This window comes from Oryx dammah, unplaced genomic scaffold, assembly GCF_014754425.2.
Source record: "Oryx dammah isolate SB20612 unplaced genomic scaffold, SCBI_Odam_1.1 HiC_scaffold_1, whole genome shotgun sequence".
Lineage (NCBI taxonomy): Eukaryota > Metazoa > Chordata > Mammalia > Artiodactyla > Bovidae > Oryx > Oryx dammah.
Window position 1 is genome coordinate 51,334,031 of NW_024070185.1, and position 24,600 is coordinate 51,358,630.

At 37.9% G+C, this 24,600-nt stretch overlaps 1 protein-coding gene and 1 pseudogene across 2 annotated transcripts in view; both read left to right on the plus strand.

Moving 5' to 3' along the window:
• The window catches only part of PCSK5 (proprotein convertase subtilisin/kexin type 5), a 513,187-nt gene that overhangs the window by 175,187 nt on the left and 313,400 nt on the right, over positions 1–24,600 (plus strand). For both annotated transcript variants that reach the window (XM_040256508.1, XM_040256430.1), the window contains exons 6-7: positions 6,755–6,843; positions 10,138–10,310. In XM_040256508.1, the coding sequence (XP_040112442.1) occupies positions 6,755–6,843; positions 10,138–10,310 (262 nt within the window). The remainder of the gene's footprint in view (positions 1–6,754; positions 6,844–10,137; positions 10,311–24,600) is intronic.
• Positions 2,759–2,884, plus strand: LOC120867901 (annotated as a pseudogene).

The window sequence follows — 24,600 nt, forward strand, 5'->3', positions numbered from 1 at the left end:
AATTTCTTGAGACCTATAATTACGATGGTTTCTTGTTGGGAATATGTAATGTAGCAGATGAGAAAACTTATATTTCTGAGTAAGAAAAAGGGAAAGGACAAAGACAGATGTGATTTTTAAATCAAGATGCTCCTTAAGAGCCAAAATCATTTATTCAAGTAAAAATTCCATAATACTTAATGTTACATAACACAACATGTTACACTTACTAGGGCAGACATAACAATATCCTTAAGAGATTCAGAGAACTGATGCATTTTTAATTCCTAGTTTCTCTGCATATACTTTATTTTAGATGCTATTCAATTTAAGCCCTTGAATTATATATCCTTATAGTTTACGTAATTGGGTTATCTTTTAGAGGTCTCAGAAAATATGTTTCTTAGTAATATTGTGAACATATGTAGTAAAGTTAAACAGGTGACTCATTTTCTTTCCAAAGAACATTGTATGGGACTTGGATAGTAAAATTTTTATTTAGGTACATGTGCGTCCAAGCTTAATCTAATGAGTATATTGTTTTCTAGACTAAAATCTACTAAGTCTTTCTTCTTATGCTAAAAATACTTTAAATGATCACACTCAGTCATGTCTGAAGAAAACTACATCAAAAACAGAGTTTTGTTTGTTTTGCGACCTTCATATTTACTGACATCATGAATATACTTTTTGTTGACCACCCTTTGTTTTTTGGGAGAAGGAAGAAATTGAGTCATGATCACATACTTGAATAGGTCATGATGATATATCCATTGTTCTATGATCTATTTAAAATCCATGTCAAAACAGAGTCTAGCTAAGATATAAAAATAAAAAAGATGACTAGTACTTTACTTGGAATAATGATCATTGTCATCTGAAGAGTGGGCTGTTTAAATGTAGTTGAGCTGCAATTTGGACTCTCAATTACAGTATGCTGAAATATATGATTTAACTGATATTTAAAATATATGTGTCAGCAGTAGAGTATAACTTGCCTGTCTCCTCAAAATAGTCCACATATCATGATGTAGAGCCTTGTACAGAAGAAATGTTTTTATAAGGAAAATACTCACTGTGTTCTTCACTTACAAACATTCACTGCATATAAATGATGCACATAATATGTACAGGGCTTTTAGAAATACAGAACCAAGTTACTTCTATTTTTTTAGTAGGATGGTAGAACAGGATGTCCGGAGAAGGCAATGGCACCCCACTCCAGTACTCTTGCCTGAAAAATCCCATGGACGGAGGAGCCTGGTGGGCTGCAGTCCATGGGGTCACTAAGAGTTGGACAGGACTGAGCGAATTCACTTTCACTTTTCACTCTCATGCATTGGAGAAGGAAATGGCAACCCACTCCAGTGTTCTTGCCTGGAGAATCCCAGGGACAGGGGAGCCTGGTGGGCTGCCGTCTACGGGGTGTCACAGAGTTGGACAATGAAGTGACTTAGCAGCAGCAGCAGCAGAACAGATATTCAATTAAATCTTTCCTCCCACAGTATATCTAAAACTCATGGGAAAATATTAAAGAACTTCTTAGTGCATGGTTGAGCTATGGAGTACTAGGGTATTTCTCTGAGAAACCTCAAATCTACAAACTAGGTGGGCAACACCAGGCAAACCAATCCCAACCAGCCTGGAACTGAATTTTAAAAGTCCAGAGATAGCAGGAGACAAGGCTTTGGTCCAAAGGGCTGAGACCTGCATAAAGTAGAACCCCTGAGGTACTGTCTTCAGTGCAATAAACATAGAAAAAGAAATCCTACATGGGAAGTGGAAGGATGTATTTGACTTTCTTTCCCTGGTTAATACATGGGACAAAGGGATAAATAAGTAACTGCTTTTGAGAATAACTCACAGTTTTTGTGGAATTTGTACCTGTAATCCACGTTACTCGTATGGCCCATGTTTTTAATTTGGTGGAACAGGTCCTGGTTGGTGTGGCCCAAGGCATGTGTTAGAAGTGAATTTAAATGAGTTTTAAATGAGTTTTCCATACCATCCTCAAAGAATTCAGAAAGATAAAAGCCTAAACAGCACAGTCTTCTAAATGGACAGTTCACCAACTGCACGGAGTAAACACTGCCATAAAGACAAGCCAGTAAAAAATGCAAATAGTAGAAATAGATTCACCTACTTAGAATTATTATTTATATATAATTTATTTGTATCAATAAATAAATATTGAAAAGCATTTGTAAGTAAAATTGACTATCCAAATTAACCAGGGGGATTTGAAAAAAGAACTTCAAAAATAAAGTGTATAGGATCTGAAAAGAATAATTCAGTGTTAAGTATCAGGTTAGTCATGGCTAAAGACAGGATAAGTGAAGTATAGAACTGAGCAAGTTACAGAGAACACAGCCAAGAGAGCAATGTATTTGGGAAGCCTGAAGGTGAGATGAAGATTTAAAAAATGTGAAAAGGTCTAATGTGTGCTTAATTGGAATTCTGTTAAGAACCATAGAATGATATAAAGGCATACATCAAGGTACTAGCTTATAAAGGTACTAGCTTATAAAGGTACTAGCTGAGATTTCTGAAAATTTAAATGTTAAACTACAGGTTTAGGAATTTCAAGAAAGAGGTTTTTAAAATCCACACATACAATATCTTAATGAACCTGCAGAATAGAAAAGGCAAAGATCTGAAAAGCATCCAGAGAATTAGATTGCCAGATGGCTGACTTCTCACCAGAAACAAGGGAAGATTAAAAATGGTGGAATGGCATCTTTGAAGTGCTATTAGTCTAGAATTCTCTACCCATTGAAAAAATGCTTCTCTACCTTTTGGCTAAGATCAAGTGTAGTATCTGTTCTTACTATTTTAACTATACCAACTGAAATTAGTTTTTAAGAAGAGCAGTAAAAGTCATTTTCTGAGGCTATCAAAAGCCACTCTGATGGGTACATTTATAGAATGTTCTTCAGAAAGAAATCAGTGATCCCAGAAGGAAATAAGTGCTACAAAAATAAACAAAGCAAGAAATGTAAATCTAAACAAACATTGATTGTTCAAAGTAGAACAGTAGTGGGTAATTTCTAGTGTTAAAAAAAAAATCCAATATGTAACTATAATTATGGGAGGATCATCATGTCAAGAGCTGGATAATCAGACTTAAAACATTCTGACATCTGTACTGTTTGGGAAAAGCTGAAAAAAGTATCAGTAACTTTGTGATCTTAGGTATCCATGATCAAATATCTAGGATAAGCACTAAATAATAGAATGTATAACATCCAAACTAGTACAGGGGAAAAATACAGAAATGATTATGTGTATATGAATACTTAGATAATATAAACGGACTAACTCTTGAGTCAAAAACAAAGATTGCCAGGGTTTAAAAAAAATTATATTTATGAGGTATAACTAATATAAATAGAATATTTGAAAGTAAAAGGATCAAGTGGTTTATAGTTTAAATACTAACCAGATATCTATAATTTTATTTAAGAAACATAAATTGTTATTACATATTCATAAACAATTTGTTTCACTAGAAAGATTTGATAGTTCCATTCTAAAGGCAATAAAAATTGATAGAACCACAAAGAATATTAACTAATCCACAAAATAATGAACAAGCTAGACATGATGGACTTATCTAGAATAATTGGAAAATATACATCTTTTCAACCACATAGAACATTTATAAAAATTGATCACATACTTCACCATTTTGTGTTCTCACAAAATTCAAATGATTGCTCCATAAAAATTATTTTATCATAAGTTAATGAAGTTATTGATTATAAAAAATATAACAGCTGCAAACATTCAAAAAATTTAAATCATACTTCTCAATAACCCATGCGCCTAAGAATAAACCAGGGCAGAATTAAAAACAGATGTCCTTATGCTCCTGTAGAACTTGTATTAATTAATAATAGATGCAATGTAGTATAAAAACAGTAAGCTCATAAAGGGAATTTGACATTTGAATAAAAATAACCTATACCAGGATGTAATATGCAACAAGAGGCTAATAAAAAATAGTAGTAAATAATTGCTATGCTCAGGGGAAAATTAGTAGTTTAGCAAGGGGGTTCCAGAAGAAGTATTTTTTTAAAAAGAGATTGTTTTTTCTAATGATTAAAGTGGTATAACCCAGTATCAGGGGGCAAGATAATTATGAGTACATCAAGATTAAATGCTGTGTGTGACAACCTAAAAATTCCATAAACAAGATTTTCATGTTCCAAATAAAACATTTGGAAACATATTTATAACAGATATGATGGAAAGGCAATGAGTGATTTGGGCAAAAAGCATGAAGAGGTTATTCACAAGGCAAGACATATAAATAGCTAATAAATATTTGAAAAGATGCATAGCAACAAATGTAATCATAAGGGATAAAGAGGGAAGTGACGATGAGATAATATTTTTCAACTCAGTTTGGCAAGGATGAAAAAGATTGAAAAACTCATATCTAGGGCTTTATGCACACAGAGATTTGTGTAGATATTTTCTCCATTCTTCCTATTGTCATCCAACTTGGCCTATGGCCTATCTTTTCTTTTTGTCATGCATAACAATTTGGTATTTTGTAGTAATATTGATCAGTCTTGCCATTTTTATGAGGTTCAGTTATACTACTTTCATCTTCTGTTGACATTATGACAGTATATTCTGTACTCTTTGCAGTAATTCCACTTCTAGAAATTTATCCCAAGATATTTAAAATGTATATACAAACTATTATTTTTATATTTCATTAATACTAGTGAAAAATGGGTAAATTTCTAGGAATAAAATTATGATGCATGTGTGTATATATGTACACACACATATAGTTATATGTAGATATGTTTCTGCCATTTTATATAAATTTAAAAGATCATAAAGAATAGTTGTAACCATTTAAATGATATATAGATTAATATTTATGTAGAAGGAGATAGATGACATTCAGTTCAGTTCAGTTGCTCAGTTGTGTCCGACTCTTTGCGACCCCATGGACCTCAGCACACCAGGCCTCCCTGTCCATCACCAACTCCCGGAGTTCACCCAAACTCATGTGCATCGAGTTGGTGATGCCATCCAGCCATCTCATCCTCTGTCGTCCCCTTCTCCTCCTGCCCCCAATCCCTCCCAGCATCAGGGTCTTTATCAATGAGTCAACTCTTTGCATGAGGTGGCCAAAGTATTGGAGTTTCAGCCTCAGCATCAGTCCTTCCAATGAACACCCAGGACTGATCTCCTTTAGGATGGACTGGTTGGATCTCCTTGCAGTCCAAGGGAGTCTTCTCCAGCACCATAGTTCAAAAGCATCAATTCTTCGGCGGTCAGCTTTCTTCACAGTCCAACTCTCACATCCATACATGACCCCTGGGAAAACCATAGCCTTGACTAGACTGACCTTTGTTGGCAAAGTAAGATCTTTGCTTTTTAATATGCTGTCTAGGTTGGTCATAACTTTTCTTCCAAGAAGTAAGTGTCTTATAATTTCATGACTCTAATCACCATCTGCAGTGATTTTGGAGCCAAAAAAATAAAGTCTGACACTGTTTCCACTGTTTCCCCATCTATTTCCTAAGTGGTGAAAGCAGTATATCTCTTGTATAAACTGATGTGTGCCTATCAGTTGTAAGCAGCAACTTGTTTATAGTTGCACAGACAGTAGTTATATCCCATGATGACAGTGTAGAATATACTGTAAAATAAATAGTACTAAAACAGAATTTGGAGTCCTGAGTTTTAGTCACTGTTGAGCTATTTTTGACGGATCTCATTATGTCTCAGGGCCTCCTTAACTCATTTCTCAAAATGTAGGAAAGAAGGTGAGCTTTGGATTTCATCATCATAGAACTATACCACAATGGTTGTCACCCGCTTCCTGCACCCAGGCAGGCATTAGTCATCAATCTTCACCTTCTTTATCTAGGCTCAACCATGCCTTAGAATTATTCTCAGCACACACTCTATTAGGCCACCATTTTTAAAGAGCTTGTCCTTTGCACTTGACACTTCTTTGCAATCCTTGGATAAGATCTTAGAAGTCCTTTCAGCTAAATGATTTTTGTGATCAAAGAACTGTTATCATGGTAAGAATTAACAGAATATCTTTCAGAAAAATTTTGTGCTTTACTATCAGTCACATCTTGAAAAAGCAGGAAAAAGGTGAAAACAAACAGGTGAAATAGGTCTTGATAATGTATTGAGTATGATATTTTGACATGTAATTGATATGAAATAAGTGCTAATGCATTATTTTATGGTGTCTTTTCACTCAAGGTCTTTGAAATTCTGTGTGTATTTACAGCAGTCCCATTTAGATGATAAATTTTCATTGGAGATCCTTGATGTGTATCTAAATTTCCAGTTTACAAAGTACTTCTTTTATTCACATTCTTGAGTTTTCTAATAATTGAGTACTAGTTTTTAAATTTAACTAAAATTAAAATTAATATGCAGTCACACTCGCCACATTTCAGGTATCCATTAGCCTATGCGGCTAGGGGTTACCATGTTGGATGTTGAAAGTTCAGAAAATACAAAGAAACATACAATTTGATTTTAGCCTTCAAGGGGATTTTCTAGTTGAGAGAGCAAGATACCAAAAAATAAGCATATAAAAATATAACCCAAAGTAGAATATAATTAAGTGCTAAAAGTTTGCTATGGACAGACTAAGTGCTGCATGGGTAGGAAGTTCCAGAAACACCCACAGCTTGCTACATTCTTCACCACTTTGAGGTCTGAGTGGTGGCAAGGACTTGCTGAGGTTGGGAGAATAAGGTGTATGTGTGTGTTCTCCCTACAGGCACGGGACCCGCTGTGCTGGAGAAGTGGCCGCTGCAGCAAACAACTCTCACTGTACAGTCGGCATTGCTTTCAACGCCAGGATCGGAGGTATGGGACCCAGACTCCCGTGGATGCAGAAATGAGCCTAGAGTTCTGCTAACTCATTTTCAGAACCATTTTTGAAACTAAAGACAAGCATATGTTTGCATAACAGTGTTCAACTACTTCCAACAGCAAAATGACTGTGTTAACCTGTGTTATTAAAACAAAGACTTTGAAGCAGCCCCCTGAAGTGTTGCAAACACAGAAATCTTTCTTTAAATAAAAGTGAAAGAAGGTTGTCCAATAGTAAAAATGGTGTCATTAGCATCTATATGGAACTGTAAAATTGGTACCTAGGTCAGGAAGAACTAAAAAGATAAACACCAGGCCAGAATATCTCTACAGAAAAAAGCATTTTGAAATTCTGTCAAACAGAAAATATTTGTTTTTCTTTCCCTTAGGCTTTACAAAAAGTTTCTTTTAATTTCAGTTTAAATAGTAAGATCTCCTTTTGAAAGAGTATAGTAATACTATTACCATTAGTAATTGCAGATTATTGGAAAAGACTTTGATGCTGGGAGGGATTGGGGGCAGGAGAAGAAGGAGAATGAGGATGAGATGGCTGGATGGCATCACTGACTCAATGGACGCGAGTCTGAGTGAACTCCGGGAGTTGGTGATGGACAAGGAGGCCTGGCGTGCTGCAATTCATGGGGTCGCAAAGAGTCGGACACGACTGAGCGACTGAACTGAACTGAACTGAATACACACACACAAACTCAAATATATGTATACTTACTACAGGGACCTAACCCAAGCAGTATACATTCAAATATTAATAGAAGCAAGTTCTCACTTTCCCATGTACAGTCATCTTTGTTAGTATACCCTGGTGCCAAAGCCACACACAAATGGGAAGAAAACATTGTAAGAGATGTGTAGATCCTGTTGGCTTTGGAAGTGTTCCCCTAGGCATCACCTGAAGAATTTCTTAAGATGAAGTTCCTGGAATTAGGCTGACATCCTCATTTCCAACATAATATTTGTCTCCACATGGTGAAAATGAAAGTGTTAGTCGCTCAGTCATGTCCAACCCTTTCTGACCCTATGGACTATAGTCCACCAGTCTCCTCTGTCCACGGGATTCTCTAGGCAAAAATACTGGAGTGGATTGCCATTTCCTCCTCCAGGGAGACACTCTCAGGTCCCTGTCATTACTCTTCAGAGCTAACCCAGCACTTCTGACCTTGAGGGAATGAAGGCATGAACTTCTGAACCTCACAGATAAGCTGCTCACCTAGCTGATAAGAACTCTAAAAAATGAATGTACGGCAATGCCTGAGAAATGTTCAGTCATCCTGAAAACAAGAACCTTCTAAATTATAAATGTAACCCCTCCAGATCCAAAGCATGAAGGCTCGCACTTAGTTAAATGAAAAATAAGTAACCATTCATCTTTAAACTTGCAAAAATAAAATTCTTATCAATTTCTGGTCAGAAAATTAATATTACCCTGTAGATACAATTTTATCAAGCATGTTTTCATGGACTTCACATGAATTTCAGGATGTAGAAACCAAATTCAGATGTGTAGACACTCCCATGTTTAAACATACTGGTTAGATTATTTCAGACCTCCCTGTAGTGGTGAAATAGTTCAGTTTTATGCTTTTAAATAGAAAGAAAGAATATGAAGTAGTTCATCTTACTTGGTGAAAACCATGCAGATGAGTTTTGAATATTCATGTCAAATCAAAACAAACTGATAGTTGCTGAGGACCCAGTGTGTGCAGAACATCCTGCTGGGTAGTTTTCTCCCACAGAATAAACTGCTGAAGAGTTTTCAAAGTATCTTTTCCATTCCAGTAATTTTTAAAGGGGTATGTTCAAAACCTTTGTTTTTCACGTCACCTATTTTTCATGCACATGTGCTCAGTTGGGTCCAACTCTGTGGCTGGATGGTCTGTAGCCTGCCAGACTCCTCTGTCCATGGGATTTTCCAGGGAACAATACTGGAATGGGTTGCCATTTCCTCTCCCAAGGGATCTTCCTGAACCAGGGATCGAACCCCTGTCTCCTGTATCTCCTGTTTGGCAGGTGAATTCTCTACCACAGAGCCCCTGGGAAACCCACCTGTTCATATATAATACATCTCCTTTAAAAATATGCAAGTCTAAAGGAAAAGATGGTCATAAGCTATAGTAGCCAAAATCTTTAGGGATGCTTTGGGGACATTTAAGGTTGAGTGGGTGTTTATTTCTTCCCTTTTTTGGAAACAATATTAAAGGATAGTGTCTTATCTGTCATGTAATTTTACATGGTTTAGCTTAATGTTTATATTTTTAGGTGAAGAAAATGTGGCAAAATGTTAACAGTTGTTGAGCCCTGGTTATATCTAGGTTCACTGTCATTCTTTGTGTTTTTCTTTGTTTGTAATTTTTTAAGTTAAACATTTTTAAAAGCATAAAAAATATATATGTCCTTCAAGAATATTTTTTATATTCTACCAGTTCCTCAAGCCACATTGCCTCTAAAGCTGCCTGATTTAGAGTTTTATTATTTAATCCTCATTTATTAGTAACCAATAAAACTTGAAATCCTACTAGATAACAACATTTTCCTAAGGAGTAAATTTGGGCTATAAAGATACAATTTTAAAATACTGTGATGTCTCAGTGATGGTATATAGCTTCAGCTGAAGGAAAGATATGTTTACTTAACAATTAGATGTTTCATTGCTATTGAGAGTCTATAAAATTAAGGAAAGCTTTGACATAAAATTTATGTTTAAGATTTTAGTCTATTTTAGCAAATTAAGGTTAATAATAAATTCCTATCTGTCTGGTGGGAATACTTACATGAAGATTAATGACTAAACATTGCCAAAACCCTTTGAGAATTATTTGATGTGTTACATGCACAGAGGGCATTCTCATTTATTATTTGACTTAATAAATAACTTGGCAAAGAAGTAATATATTAAGTTCACATCAGTATTTCAGATTAGGAGATAATATTAAATATGGAGGAAATTGGAGCACTCCAACTTGGCAGCTCTCCAAATTTTCGAAGACTGCTTAGGTTAGAGTGTTTCATACCAATTATGAGTACAAGGAACCTAATGAAGAAAAGTTTAGGGACTATGGATTGCTTGAGGCTCTCTTTATCAAGCACTCATTTAAGACAGGGATAAAGAGAAGGGAGAGAATGTGGAAACATAGAAAAAGAGAACAATTGGTAAAGAAGTTTTGATCTTTTACATGCAATATAGTTTCCATTTAAAAATGCTGCAATTGAAATCTATCTTGGTCTGTTTGGATAAATCTTCTAATAGAGTTGCTTCTCCTTTCTGTCTTGAAGGAGTTCGAATGCTGGATGGAGATGTAACGGATATGGTTGAAGCAAAATCAGTTAGCTTCAATCCCCAGCATGTGCACATTTATAGTGCAAGCTGGGGTCCAGATGATGATGGCAAGACTGTGGATGGACCAGCGCCACTCACTCGGCAAGCCTTCGAAAACGGTGTTAGAATGGTAGGTTTTTTTCATTTTAATTTTATTGGAGTATTGTTTATTTACAATGCTATGTTAGTTCCAGGCGTGCAGCAAAGTGATTCAGTTAAACATGCACATGTATTCATTCCTTTTCAGATTCTTTTCTCATGTAAGTTATCCCAGAATACTGAGTAGAGTTCCCTGGTAACCATACATTTGTTTTCAGTATCTGTAAGTCTGTTTCTCTTTTGTCAATAAGCTCATTTGTTTCATTTTTTTAAATTAGATTCCACATATGAGTGAGATTATATGATACTTGTCTTTCTCTGACTTGTTTCATTTAGTATGATAATCTTTAGGTCTATCCCTGTTGTTGCAAATGGCATTATTTCATTTTTTCTGATGGTTCAGTAATATTCTATTATGTATATGTACCACATTTTCTTTATCCTTCCCTTTGTTGGTGGACATTTAGCTTGTTTCTGTGTCTTGGCTATTGTAAACAGTGCTGCAATGAGTACCGGGATGCACATATCATTTCAGATTATATTTTTGTCCAGATAGTTTTTCCCAGGAGTGGAATTGCTGGATCATATGATAGTTCAGTATTTAGTTGTTTTGGGAACCCCTATGATCTTATCCACAGTGGTTGTGTCAATTTATATTCCCACCCACAGTGTGGGGGGTTCTCTCTTTTCCACACCCTCTCCATAATTTATTGTTTGTAGACTTTTTAAAAAAATTAATTTATTTTTATTGAAGGATAATTGCTTTACAGAATTTTGTTGTTTTCTCTCAAACCTCAACATGAATCAGCCCTGCTGCTGCTGCTAAGTCGCTTCAGTCGTGTCTGACTCTGTGTGACCCCATAGATGGCAGCCTACCAGGCTCCCCTGTCCCTGGGATTCTCCAGGCAAGAACACTGGAGTGGGCTGCCATTTTCTTCTCCAGTGCATGAAAGTGAAAAGTGAAAGTAAAGTCGCTCAGTCGTGTCCGACTCTTAGCGACCCCATGGACTGCAGCCTACCAGGCTTCTCCATCCATGGGATTTTCCAGGCAAGAGTACTGGAGTGGGGTGCCATGTATACATATATCCCCTCCCTTTTGAAACTCCCTCCCATCTCTCTCCCCATCCCACCCCTCTAGGTTGATACAGAGCCCCTGTTTGAGTTTCCTGGGCCGTACAGCATATTCCCATTGGCTGTCTAGTTTACATATAGTAATTTAAGTTTCCAAGTTGTTCTTTACGTACATCCCACCCTCTCCTGCCCTCTCCCCATGTCCATAAGTCTATTCTCTATGTCTGTTTCTCCACTGCTACCCTGTAAGTAAATTCTTCAGTACCATTTTTCTAGATTTTACAATATGTATCGTTCTCTTTCTGACTTCACTCTGTATAATAGGTTCTAGGTTCATCCACCTCATTAGAACTGACTCAAAGGCATTCCTTTTTATGGCTGAGTAATATTCCATTGTGTATATATATATTCCACAACTTCTTTATCCATTCATCTGTCAATGGACATCTAGGTTGCTTCCATGTTCTAGCTATTGTAAAGAGTGCTGCAATGAACAATGGGATGCATGTATCTTTTTCAGTTTTGGCTTCCTCAGAGTATATGCCTAGGAGTGGGATTGCTGAGTCATATGGTGGTTTTATTCCTAGTTTTATTCATGTAATGAATTTCATATGGTCATAAGGAGGTTTTTTCCCTTGGAAAGGAAAGAAAGAATAGATATGCAAAGTTAAATAGAGATACATAAAGAAGATTTCTATATATTAAAGATTAACTGCAAGGAGGAAAGAACAGTAGGACAGGCAAAAAAAAGGAATAAATGTAGAAAAAATATAATAGGTTTAAAAAAATTAAAAGTTAAAATTATAAAGAAGAGAAAAGAAAAAAAGGAGAAGAAAAAAGGGAAAACTCCACAAAACTACAAAAGCCCAGTGTAGAGGCAGAGGTTTATGACAGTAGTAAAAAGTGTGAATGAATATACACATATACATATACACCCATAACCAAATCAAAAGAGTCCAACAATAATAAAGTACAATAGATTGACCCAGTGAACAAAGGAAACCGAAAATTATATCTATCAGTTAAGAACAAAACTAACTAAAGCACAAACTGGAAAACAAAACTAAAGCAAGGTGCCAACTAGGGAATAAAACAATGAAAATAAAACTAACAAATATGTTCAGAGGAAAGGAAAGAAAGAATAGATATGCAAAGTTAAATAGAGGTAGATAAAGAATATTTATATACATTAAAGATTAGCTGCCAGGGGAAAAGAACAGTAGGAAAAACAAAGGAAGGAATAAATGTAGGAAAAAATAATAGGTTTGAAAATATTAAAATTAAAAAAAGAGAAAAGAAAAAAAGGGAAAAATACACAGAGCTGCAAAAGCCCAATGTAGAGGCAGAGGTTTATGACAACAATTAAAAATATGACTGAGGGGAAAAAAAAGCTCAAAAGCTTAATTAGATTTTATAATGCCATTAAAATTGACAACTACAACAAAGGGGGAAAAGAAAAGGAAAGAAGAAAAAAATATCTGAAAGAATCTACAGAACAAGTGGAAACATAGGAATAATAGATGTTTTTCTTGAGTCACTGCTGTCAGAGTCCTTTCCTCGCTGGGAGTCACAGTCCATCTCACCCACCTGGGATGCCCTTCAGCACTGTGCTGATCTCTGGACCTGTTGTGGGGGAAGCTCAGACTCTAGTCTGATCCTACTCCTGTGTGTTCTTGCCTCCAATCTCTACTGCTGTCAGAACTAGGGTATTTTCTTTTGTGGGAGCTCTCAATGTCCTTTTATAAATTCCATAGACACAGAGCCTGCCCAGTTGATCATGTGGATTTATTTATTTATTTTGAATCTTTACATTTTTTATTTATTTTATTTATTTTTTTATTCTAATTATTATTTATTTATTTATTTATTTTTTATTTTACTTTACAATTCTGTATTGGTTTTGCCATACATTGATATGAATCCACCACGGGTGTACATGCGTTCCCAAACATGGACCCCCCCGCCCACCCCCCTCCCCACAACATCTCTCTGGGTCATCCCCGTGTACCAGCCCCAAACATGCTGTATCCTGCATTGGACATAGACTGGCAATTCGATTCTTACATGATATCATACATGTTTCAATGCCATTCTCCCAAATCATCTCACCCTCTCCCTCTGAGTCCAAAAGTCCGCTATACACATCTGTGTCTTTTTTGCTGTCCTGCATACAGGGTCATCATTGGATTTAATCTACAGCTTGTATAGCTGGCAGGAAGGTTTGGGGTCTTCTTCCTTAGCCACACTGCCCCTAGATTTCAATTGGGGTTTTATTTCCACCTCTGCTGTGGGTTGTCCACTGGGGTTTGCTCCTGGGGCTGCCCTGGAGGACTTGGGTTGGCCCCTGTGAAGCCAGGTGTGGAGGTGGTGCAGCTGCTTGGGTCACAGGAGTTCTGGCAGCACCAGGTACTCAGGGAAATTGGTGGCTAGGGCAGCAGGAAATATAGTGCTCTAGAAGGGTATGCATATTCAAAAGCAGAAACATTACTTTGCTGACAAAGGTCCGTCTAGTCAGGCTATGGTTTTTCCAGTGGTCATGTATGGATATGAGAGTTGGACTATAAAGAAAGCTGAGCACAGAATAATTGATGCTTTTGAACTGTGGTGTTGGAGAAGACTCTTGAGAGTCCCTTGGACTGCGAGGAGATCCAACCAGTCCATCCTAAAGGAGATCATTCCTGGGTGTTCATTGGAAGGACTGATGTTGAAGCTGAAACTCCAATACTTTGGCCACCTGATGCTAAGAGCTGACTCATTTGAAAAGACCCTGATGCTGGGAGGGATTAGGGGCAGGAGGAGAAGGGGACAATGGAGGATAAGATAGTTGGATGGCATCACCAACTCAATGGACATGGGATTGGGTGGACTCCAGGAGTTGGTGATGGACAGGGAGACCTGGCGTGCTGCAGTTCATGGGGTCGCAAAGAGTCGGACACGACTGAGCAACTGAACTGAACTGAACTAAGAAGGGTATGGCAACCAGTATTGGCCAATACACTCCAGTATTCTTGTCTGGAGAACCTCCCTGACAGAAAAGCCTGGCAAACCACAGCCTACGGGGATGCAAACAGTTGGACACGACTGAAGCTACCCTGCACGTATAGATGCAAGATTTTTTTTGCCTGTGGCAGCTCTGCCCCAGTGAGAGTTGAGCATGAAGGTGGTGCAGCTGCTTGACTTGCGGGAACCCTGGCGATGGAAAGTGTGCAGGGACATGGACTGCCTCCGTCCCAGGAATTATGGCCCTATCTGAGTCTTTTTTCGAGCCTCTTGTAGCTGGGGATCAGAAGGCTTCTTTGGCCAGTCTTCTCCGTAGCTCTGCCCGTTCAGGCACTTAGAGAGCTCCCTTTCCTGGGGTCTTTCTCGGTTGTTCAGAGCCTCTGGCACATAGAGAGGTCCCCGTGACTGGGGTCCTACTCTGTAGATCGGTGCCTCAGGCATTTAAAGGTGTACCCTGGATGGGGTCCTGTTCTGTAGTTTGGTGCATCAATCACTAAAAGGAGTACCCTGGGTGAGGTCCTACTCTAGTTCAGTGAATCATGCATTTGATGGGCCAGCCTCTCAGTTGTTCAGCTGGGGATGCTGGTGAGTTGGGAGAGAGGCTATGGTGATGGCTCCATCCCCTACATGTGACTCAGCAGTATCACCTTGCTTCCATGGCTTCCTGGCTTTCCTCCACAGGCATTTCGCACCACAGTCTCCTCCCTCACATCTCCTCAATCTGTCTCTCCACAGTTAACAGCAGTCCTTGCCCTGGGATTGCTCCACAATCCCTAAATTCCAGCTCCTAGCCACTGTGCCTTCCAGAGGACCCGCATCCCTGTCCAGGATATGTATGGCTGCGGCAAGGACTGTCTGATTCTCATTCCATTTAGGCTGCCACAGATCAGCTGTTTCACTCTCGGCCTCAAGTGTTTCTCCTCTGACTCAGACAGTTGCCCCACTGTGGGGATCGGACCCCTGCTTCAGTTCCCCCACCCATCGAGGGCAGGTCCAGTCCCACTAACACTCCTGTTTTTCCCTCTAGTTCCTTTGTCCTACCGAGTTTTGAGTGGTTCTATATATTCTTTTCCACTGGTCAGGTACTCCTGTCTATTCTTATCTGGTGTTCTGCATGCAGTTCTGTGTCTGAAAGCATATTCCTGATGTATCTGTGGAGAGAGATGTGCTCCACGTTCACCTACTCCTCTGCCATCTTGTTCTCCTGTTTGTAGACTTTTTAATGATGGCATTGTGAATGGTTTGAGGTGATACCTCATTCTCTGACAATTAGTGATGTTGAGCATCTTTTGATGTGCTTTTTGGCCATCTGTGCGTCTGGAGAAATGTCTTTTTTAGATCTTCTGCTCATTTGTTGATTGGGTTGTTTGGGGTTTTTTTTTGACATAGAGCTGCATGAGCTCTTTGTGTATTTTAAAAAGACCTCAGTTCAGACTGTGTTGCTTGGTGATCATGAAGCCACTTCTGAAATGGGTTTCCAGTTCTCCCAACTAGAGGAATGGATGGAGCTCTACTCTTAGTCAGTAGACAGGACTGTGTGTCATGTCTGTCCTGCAAATAAGCTAAGGGTTAAAGAGTTGCCTCTGATAAGAACAGAGGTATATTTAGATGCTTAGATTTGTTCAAGGGAAATATTTATTAATATGAATGTTAGCATCATCATTGTTGTCGTTCAGTTGCTTAAGTTGTGTACGACTCGGTGACCCCATGGATTGCAGCACACCAGGCTCCCTTGTCCTTCTTTACCTCCTGCAATTTGCTTGGGTTAATGTCCATTGAATCAGTGATGCCATCCAACTATCTCATCCTCTGTTGCCCCCTTCTACTTTTCCCCTCTAATCTTTCCCAGCATCAGAGACTTGAGTCAGCTCTTCATATCAAGTGGCCAAAGTATTGGAGCTTCAGCTTCAGGATCAGTCCTTCCAATGAATATCCAGGGTTGATTTCCTTTCTGATTGACTGGTTTGATCTCTTTGCTGTCCAAGAGACTCTCAAGAGTCTTCTCCAGCACCACGGTTTGAAAGCCTCACTTCTTCAGCACTCAGCCTTCTTTATGGTCCAACCTTCCTATCCGTACATGATACTGCAAACACCATAGTTTTGACTATATAGACCTTTGTTGGTAAAATGATGTTTCTGCTTTTTCATACACTGTCTAGATTTGTCATAGCTTTTCTTCCAAGGGGCAAGTGTCTTGTAATACTGTGGCTGCAGTCACCATATGCAGTGATTCTGGAGCCCAGGAAAATAAAATCTGTCACTGTTTACACTGTTGCCCCATCTGTTTGCAGTGAAGTGATGGGGCAAGATGCTATAATCTTCATTTTTGAATGTTGAATTATAAGGCAGTTTTTTGACTCTTCTCTTTGACTTTCATCAAGAGACTAATTTCTCTTCACTTTCTGCCATTAGAGTGGCATCATCGGAATATTTAAGGTTGATGATATTTCTCCTGGCAATCTTGATTCCAGCTTGTGAGTCATCCAACTTGGCATTCTGCATGGTGTACTCTGCATTAAAAAAAAAAAAGTTAAACACAGTGACAATATACAACCTTGACGTACTCCTTTGCCAATTTTGAAACAGTCCATTGTTCCATGTCTGGTTCTAACTTGTTGCTTTTTGACCTGCATACACGTTTCTCAGGAGGAAGGTAATTTGGTTGGTATTCCCATCGCTATAAGAATTTTTCATAGATTGTTGAGATCCACACAGTCAAAGGCTTTAGCATAGTCAATGAAGCAGAAGTAGATGTGTTTTGGGAATTCTCTTGCTTTCTCTATGATCCAGTAGATGTCAGCATTTTGATCTCTGGCTCCTCTGCCTTTTCTAAATCCATCTTGTACATCTGGTAGTTCTTGGTTCACATACTGCTGAAGCCTAGCTTGAAAGATTTTTAGCATAATATTGCTAGCATGTGAAATGAGTGCAATTGTGTGGTAGTTTGAACATTCTTTGGCATTCCCTTCCTTTGGGATTATAATGAAAACTTTTTTCAGTCCTGTGGCCACTGAGTTTTACATATTTGTTGGCATATTGAGTTCAGCACTTTGAAAGCATCATCTTTTAGGATTTGAAATAGCTCAGCTAGAATTCTGTCACCTCTGCTAGCTTTGTTTGTAGCAATGCTTCTTAAGGCCCAGTTGACTTCACACTCCAGGATGACTGGCTCTAGGTAAGTGACCACACCATTGTGGTTATCTGGATCATTAAGACCTTTTTTGTATAGTTCTTCTGTGTATTCTTGCCACCTCTTCTTAATATCTTCTGCTTCTGTTAGGTCCTTGCCATTTGTCTTCTTTATTGTGCCCATCTTAGTCTTAAATGTTCCCTGATATCTCTGATTTTCTTGAAGAGATCTTTAGTCTTTCCCATTCTATTGTTTTCCTCTCTTTGTTTACATTGTTCACTTCGAGAGCTTTTTTATCTCATCTTACTATTCTCTGGAACTCTGCATTCAGTTGGGTGTATCTTTCCCTGTCTCCTTTGCCTTTCATTTCTCTTCTTTTCTCAGCTATTTGTAAGGCCTCCTCAGACAACCACTTTGCCTTCTTGCATTTTTTTTTCTTGGGGATAGTTTTGGTCACCACCTCCTATACAATGTTATGAACCTCTGTCCATAGTTCTTCAGGTACTCTGTCTATCAGATCTAATCACTTGGAATCAATTCATCACCTCCACTGTATAATCATATTGGATTTGACTTAGGTCGTACCTGAATGGCCTAGTTGTTTTCCCTACTTTCTTCAATTTAAGCCTGAATTTTGCACTAAGGAGCTCTTCATCTGAGCCACAATCAGCATCAGGTCTTATTTTTGCCAACTGTGTAGTAGTACTCATCAATGTGTTCATTTTTAATTTGGATAAATTCTTGAAACCATGAGATTGAGAATTAGAGATGTTGAAACCCTCCAGGTGGTGTTGATGGATTGTCCCACAACACCCTTCTGTGCATTTCCCTTGGGTAGTCCTCTCCTTCTATCCCAGGACAGACCTTTACCTCTTTCCCAGAACAAAATTATTTTTATGCTCTTCCCACATTCCCTAACTGGGCAGCTTAACTCATCATCTTCTTGATTTCACTAAAGAATTCACTGACCACGTGTCCCCTAATTCTAATGTAACTAGAACCATAAAATTTAATATAATACAATATCTGTTTCAAATTATAGATCTTAAGAAATACTGTCTTATTTAAATTAAATAAAGATTAAGGGATAGATACTTGTAATATTCCATTAAAACCGACTCCTTTCTCTTTCTCACTTGTGAATGGACCATTGGATAACTTAAAGCATACATTTTTTTACTTTATTTTTTAAAAAATTATTGAAGTATGTTGATAAATAATATTATATAAGTTGCAAGTATATAGTATAGTGATTCACAGTTTTTAAAGGTTATACTTATTAATGGCTATTGCAAAATATTGGCTATCTTCCCCATGTTGGGCAATATATCCTTGTAGCTTATTTTATACTTAATAGTTTGTACCTTTTAATTCCTTTCCCCTGTATTGCCCCTCCTCTCTTCTTTCTCCTGACTGGTAAACACTAGTTTGTTCTCTATATGTGTGAGTTTAAAGCACACATTTTAATCATGTTCATGTTAGGCAATTGTTGACCTGGGCCTGACCTCTTTTTGCTTCCTCATCTCTGTTTACTTTTTTGGAATTTCATCATTCACCACTCTTTTATTACTATTATTGAAATATATTTGATTTACCATATTGTGTTATTCGAGTGTACAGCCAAGTGATTCAACTGCATATATATCTTTTAGTTTATCTCCTATTATAGATTATTACAAGATATTGAACATCGTTTCCCATGCTATATAGTAAATCCTTATTGCTTACCTATTTTATGTATAGTAGTCTACTAATGGGCTTCCCTGGTGGTAGAGTGGTAAAAAATCCGCCTGCCCATGCAGGAGATGTGAGTTCAGTCTCTGGGTCAGGAAGGTCCCCTGGAGAAGGAAATGGCAACCCACTCCAGTATCGTTGCCTGGGAAATCCCATGGACAGAGCGGCCTGGTGGGCTACAGTCCATGGGGTCACAGAAGAGTCAGATATGATTTGGCAACTAAACAACACCAGCAAGTGTGTTGATCTTGTACTCCTGATTTATCCCTCCCCCTCCCTCTCCCTTTTGGTCACCATAGGTTTGTTTTCTGTGTCCGTGAAGCATACTCCACTCTCACTGGCCAGTAGCACATAGTGCGTTCTCTGCAGTATGTGGTCCTTCCCTCTCTCTGATGACTTACAGCTATACAGACAAATCCTATCTGACCATCAAACTGCAGCTAAACTGTTACCTCTTCCCGGAAGCCTTCTCACTGCCCAAACTAGAATTAAGTATATGTGATCTCTACCCTGTTTTCACTGTACTTTGTGTTCTTCCTGGTGGTTTGTATAGTCTTTATTGTGTTGCACTCTGTATCAGATAGTTTTGCATGTATCTTTCTCACTAAATAATAAGTTCTTGAAGAGCAGAGCTTGTACTCTATGTACCTTTATGGGCTTTCCAAAACCAGAAGAAAGAAAGTGAAGCCACTCAGTCCTCTCTGACTCTTTGTGACCCCATGGACTGTAGCCTACCAGGTGCCTCCATCCATGGGATTTTCCAGGCAAGAATACTGGAGTGGGTTGCCATTTCCCATAAAGCACATTGAATTCTAGTGAATACTCAGTGAATGTTTGTTGAATCTAATTTAATCACTGAGAATTATGTTAACCATCAGTTCAGTTCAGTTCAGTTCAGTCGCTCAGTAGTGTCTGACTCTGCGATTCTATGAATTGCAGCATGCCAGGCCTCCCTGTCCATCACCAACTCCCGGAGTTCACATAGACTCATGTCCATCGAGTTAGTGATACCATCCAGCCATCTCATCCTCTATCATCCCCTTCTCCTCCTGCCCCCAATCCCTCCCAGCATCAGAGTCTTTTCCAATGAGTCAACTCTTCGCCTGAGGTGGCCAAAGTACTGGAGTTTCAGCTTCAGCATCATTCCTTCCAAAGAAATCCCAGGGCTGATCTCCTTCAGAATGGACTGGTTGGATCTCCTTGCAGTCCAAGGGACTCTCAAGAGTCTTCTCCAACACCACACTTCAAAAGCATCATTTCTTTGGCGCTCAGCTTTCTTCACAGTCCAACTCTCACATTCATACATGACTACTGGAAAAACCATAGCCTTGACTAGACGGACCTTTGTTGGCAAAGTAGTGTCTCTGCTTTTGAATATGCTATCTTGGTTGGTCATAACTTTTCTTCCAAGGAGTAAGCGTCTTAATTTCATGGCTACCATCTGCAGTGATTTTGGAGCCCCAAAAATAAAGTCTGACACTGTTTCCACTGTTTCCCCATCTATTTGCCATGAAGTGATGGGACCGGATGCCATGATCTTCGTTTTCTGAATGTTGAGCTGTAGGCCAACTTTTTCACTCTCCTCTTTCACTTTCATCAAGAGGCTTTTTAGTTCCTCTTCACTTTCTGCCATAAGGGTGGTATCATCTGCATATCTGAAGTTATTGATATTTCTCTCGGCAATCTTGATTCCAGCTTGTGCTTTGTCCAGCCCAGCGTTTCTCATGATGTACTCTGCATAGAAGTTAAATAAGCAGGGTGACAATATATAGCCTTGACGTACTCCTTTTCCTATTTGGAACCAGTCTGTTGTTCCATGTCCAGTTCCAACTGTTGCTTCCTGACCTGCATGCAGGTTTCTCAAGAGGCAGGTTAGGTGGTCTGGTATTCCCATCTCTTGAAGAATGTTCCACAGTTTATTGTGATCCACACAGTCAAAGGCTTTGGCATAGTCAATAAAGCAGAAATAGATGTTTTTCTGGAATTCTTTGGCTTTTTCAATGATCCAGTGGATTTTGGCAATTTAATCTCTGGTTCCTCTGCTTTTTCTAAAACCAGCTTGAATATCTGAACCATAGGGTTGTTATAAATGCAGCCCTAATTTGAAGCAGTGAAGTGCATGCAGTTAATATGGCCACTCGAGTACAAATAATTATCATTCTTTCACCTTTGTGGAATTGGTATTAGGGTTTTAATCAGAAGACTGGACTAAGCCATTTCCTGGTTATTTTGAAAGAGCCTGGAGGAAAAGCTTCTGTACCTGTTATGTATGCACTTTCTAAATGTAGTTCAGGTTTGGTTCAGACATTCCTGGCTCTGTCAATTTTCAGCTACATTAGAACCCTTTGAAACAATAGGATAATGTTCTAAATTGTTACATAGGCTTTTCCTTTCAGGGTTGCCAGAACACCAAATAAATGTACTCTAAGTAATCTGGTGATATTATTACCAAAGCTCTGGACTATACATTATTATTCTCTGTGTATATCATTAATGGAATGTTTATTCAAGTTAAATAAGTCATGTTTAGTTCATATTTCATTTTCAACTGTTTGTGTCTAGCATTTAACACAATAAAGAACAATCTGAAATTTCTCATTAAAATGGATCTACTTATGTCAGTAATGCACAAAGCCTCATGAATATGTCCGTATATGGAGAGAATGTCCTGTATTCAATAGCTATCATTGAATCACATGGTGTGGACCCATAGTTTTCAATTTTATTTTTGCTAGTGAATCTTTCATTCATTGAAAGTCTTAACTGGAAGGCTACTTTAAAAAACAAACACAAATGTAGTATGTTGACTGAAGAAGAAAAGAGCTAAGATTATAAACATAGATTTCCTATCCAACTAGAACACTATTGCTAAGAGTATGGGCTGCATCTTTCCATACTCTGTCCACATTCATATGCCAAATGGGGGTCATATGTCTGTACATGTTGCTTTTTTCACCTAACAGTGCAGCGTGGGTATCCATCTGGGGCATTCCATAGGATAGGACTCATTTATTTTCATTTTTTTAATCTTTGGAGTATGGAAATCCCATAGTTTATTCTACTTTCCACAGAGGATCTTTCAAGGGTTTAATCTGGAAAAACAAGGAGTTTAGTTTTAAAACAAACCATTTATTATACTTTTAGAGTTAAGATAGTAACAAAAGAAATAATTCTTATAAAGAACAAATTATTCTCTCAGCATTGCATATCTAATTATGGAAAGGTAGTAGTGACTCATTTAAATGTGATAAGATCAGCATGAAAGGGTTGTCTTGTGTTTAATACACTTGGGGCTTGCAAGGACTTAGGCTAGCATTGAGTCTAGGATTTGTCATTTACTGTTCTCTGACCTGATTTACATCAAATTACCTCTCTGCTTTCATTTCCTCATCTATAGTAGGGCAAAAATGGCATTTACTTACAGAGATGTTATGAGTAGTAAGTGAGATGATAATGCATATAGAACAGTTGACACAATGCCTGGAACATAACAGGTGCTCAAGAAACACCATATATATGTTTTTTTTTCCAAGAAGGAGATCTTGTCCTTCCATAGAACTTTGTATATATTCTCAGTCCCCCATTCTTCTCTCCCATACCATTTCCACACTGTGGAGTTCTAGATGATTCTGTTTAGTTACTTATAATGGTAGATTAAAATAATATGATAAAAGTCAGTATAGACTTTTTGAGTTCTGTGATGTCATTTATTTTGTTCTTCCTATGTCCATACTCACCTTCAATTTTACTTGCCTTATATTAGCTCATCGTTAATTTCATTAAGATAGCCTATCAGTATATAGATTCATTTAAGTTATCTATGATTGTGGCTTGAATTATTTCCCAAAGCCTGTTTCTCTAAATATCTGTGACTATATAATTTATTACTTTGAAAGTCATATATTAGATAGTCTTTTCCAAGTAAAAGAACTCATTCATTCTTCCATTATCAGGCATCAAATGAAATAGTAAAATTTATATTCTTTGAGATTATTTTAATTTGTGCTCTTTATATAACATTGTCAAATATATGGAAAATAATTGGATAATTACTTTATGTAAAATTAGATTAGAGAGCACAATAACAAAAGAAATAAGTGATATATTGGCTGAGTTATTTAAGGAATGAGGGAATAAATGAGTAATAAAATAATTCCTTCAAGGAACCAGTTGAAAATCCATGTGGCAATTTAAAGTCACTGTAACTTATTACAGTTTTACCTACATCATCTACAAAGTACAGGAATTGGAATTTCTTCTTTTTATTAAGCTTAGTGAACTTCCACACTGTAGGTAAAAGAGAGAAGAAGACATCTAAGTTTTTTATGTAATGCCTAAAAGTTGCCCCAAACTATCAAGGCTATTGAACTAAGGCTAAGAGTTATGAATGAAGTTAAACTGATGACTAGGGGTAGGGGCTGGGGAAGAATGTTTTAGTTAGGGAGAGCAGGGAGTCATCTTTGAGGAGGAGGCAATATATGAATGGAAACCTACATGATAAGAAGCCAGTCAGGTCAATAGATGTAAAAGGAATGTTCTCTGCAGAAGGGACAGCAAGAGCAAAAAAGCACTCTGAGTGGAGAATGATTCAGGTGTATTTCCATAACAGAATGTTTATTTGGGTGTTGGGAGCAACAGGAACAGATAGCAGGCAGTAGGAGGCTGCCACAGATGTAGGCAGGAGGCAGCTCAGCAGGGCCTCCTAAACCATGGAGGGCATTTGCCTTTTAATCCCATAGAGAAAGCCAGTGGAGGTTTTCAGCAGAGTAGCAGCCTGATGGAATACACAATTTGAAAACATCACTGCTGTGTAGAGAATGGACTGCAGGTGGGGTGAGGGATGGGAAGGTAAGAGAGGAAGGTTGAAATGGTCCAAGAAGGAGTTGTTAATGAGGTAGACTAGGATGACAGCAATACCAAGACATCAGGAGAGAAGACTAAGGATCAAGGATTTTTCACAAAGGAAATAAATTTTGCTCAGGGAGTCCAGGTATTGATTGCATTCTTTACTTCTGCTTGCTAATCAAAAAATATAGCAAATATTGAATTTCAAAGTGCTCTCTGTTTGTTCAAGCATTTGACCTGGTAAAATGGAACAGTTTTCAAAGACTTTAACTAAATCAAAATTGATTCAATTTGTCGCCCCTTTAGAATTAATGTGCCAAAATTGCTTAAGAGAAACCATGTCACAGGTGACAACTTACTCTTTCTCTTAAAGATGTTAATAGCACTTTATTTGATGCTAAGGGGCTATAAAATTAAATGTAAGAATTAGAGTTATATGATTTGGGCTGCATGAAAATAATAATAATAGTAATATATTTAACATTTGCCAGTCTATTATACTTTACACACTCTCCTAAGCCCTAAAATAGATAGCTTTTAA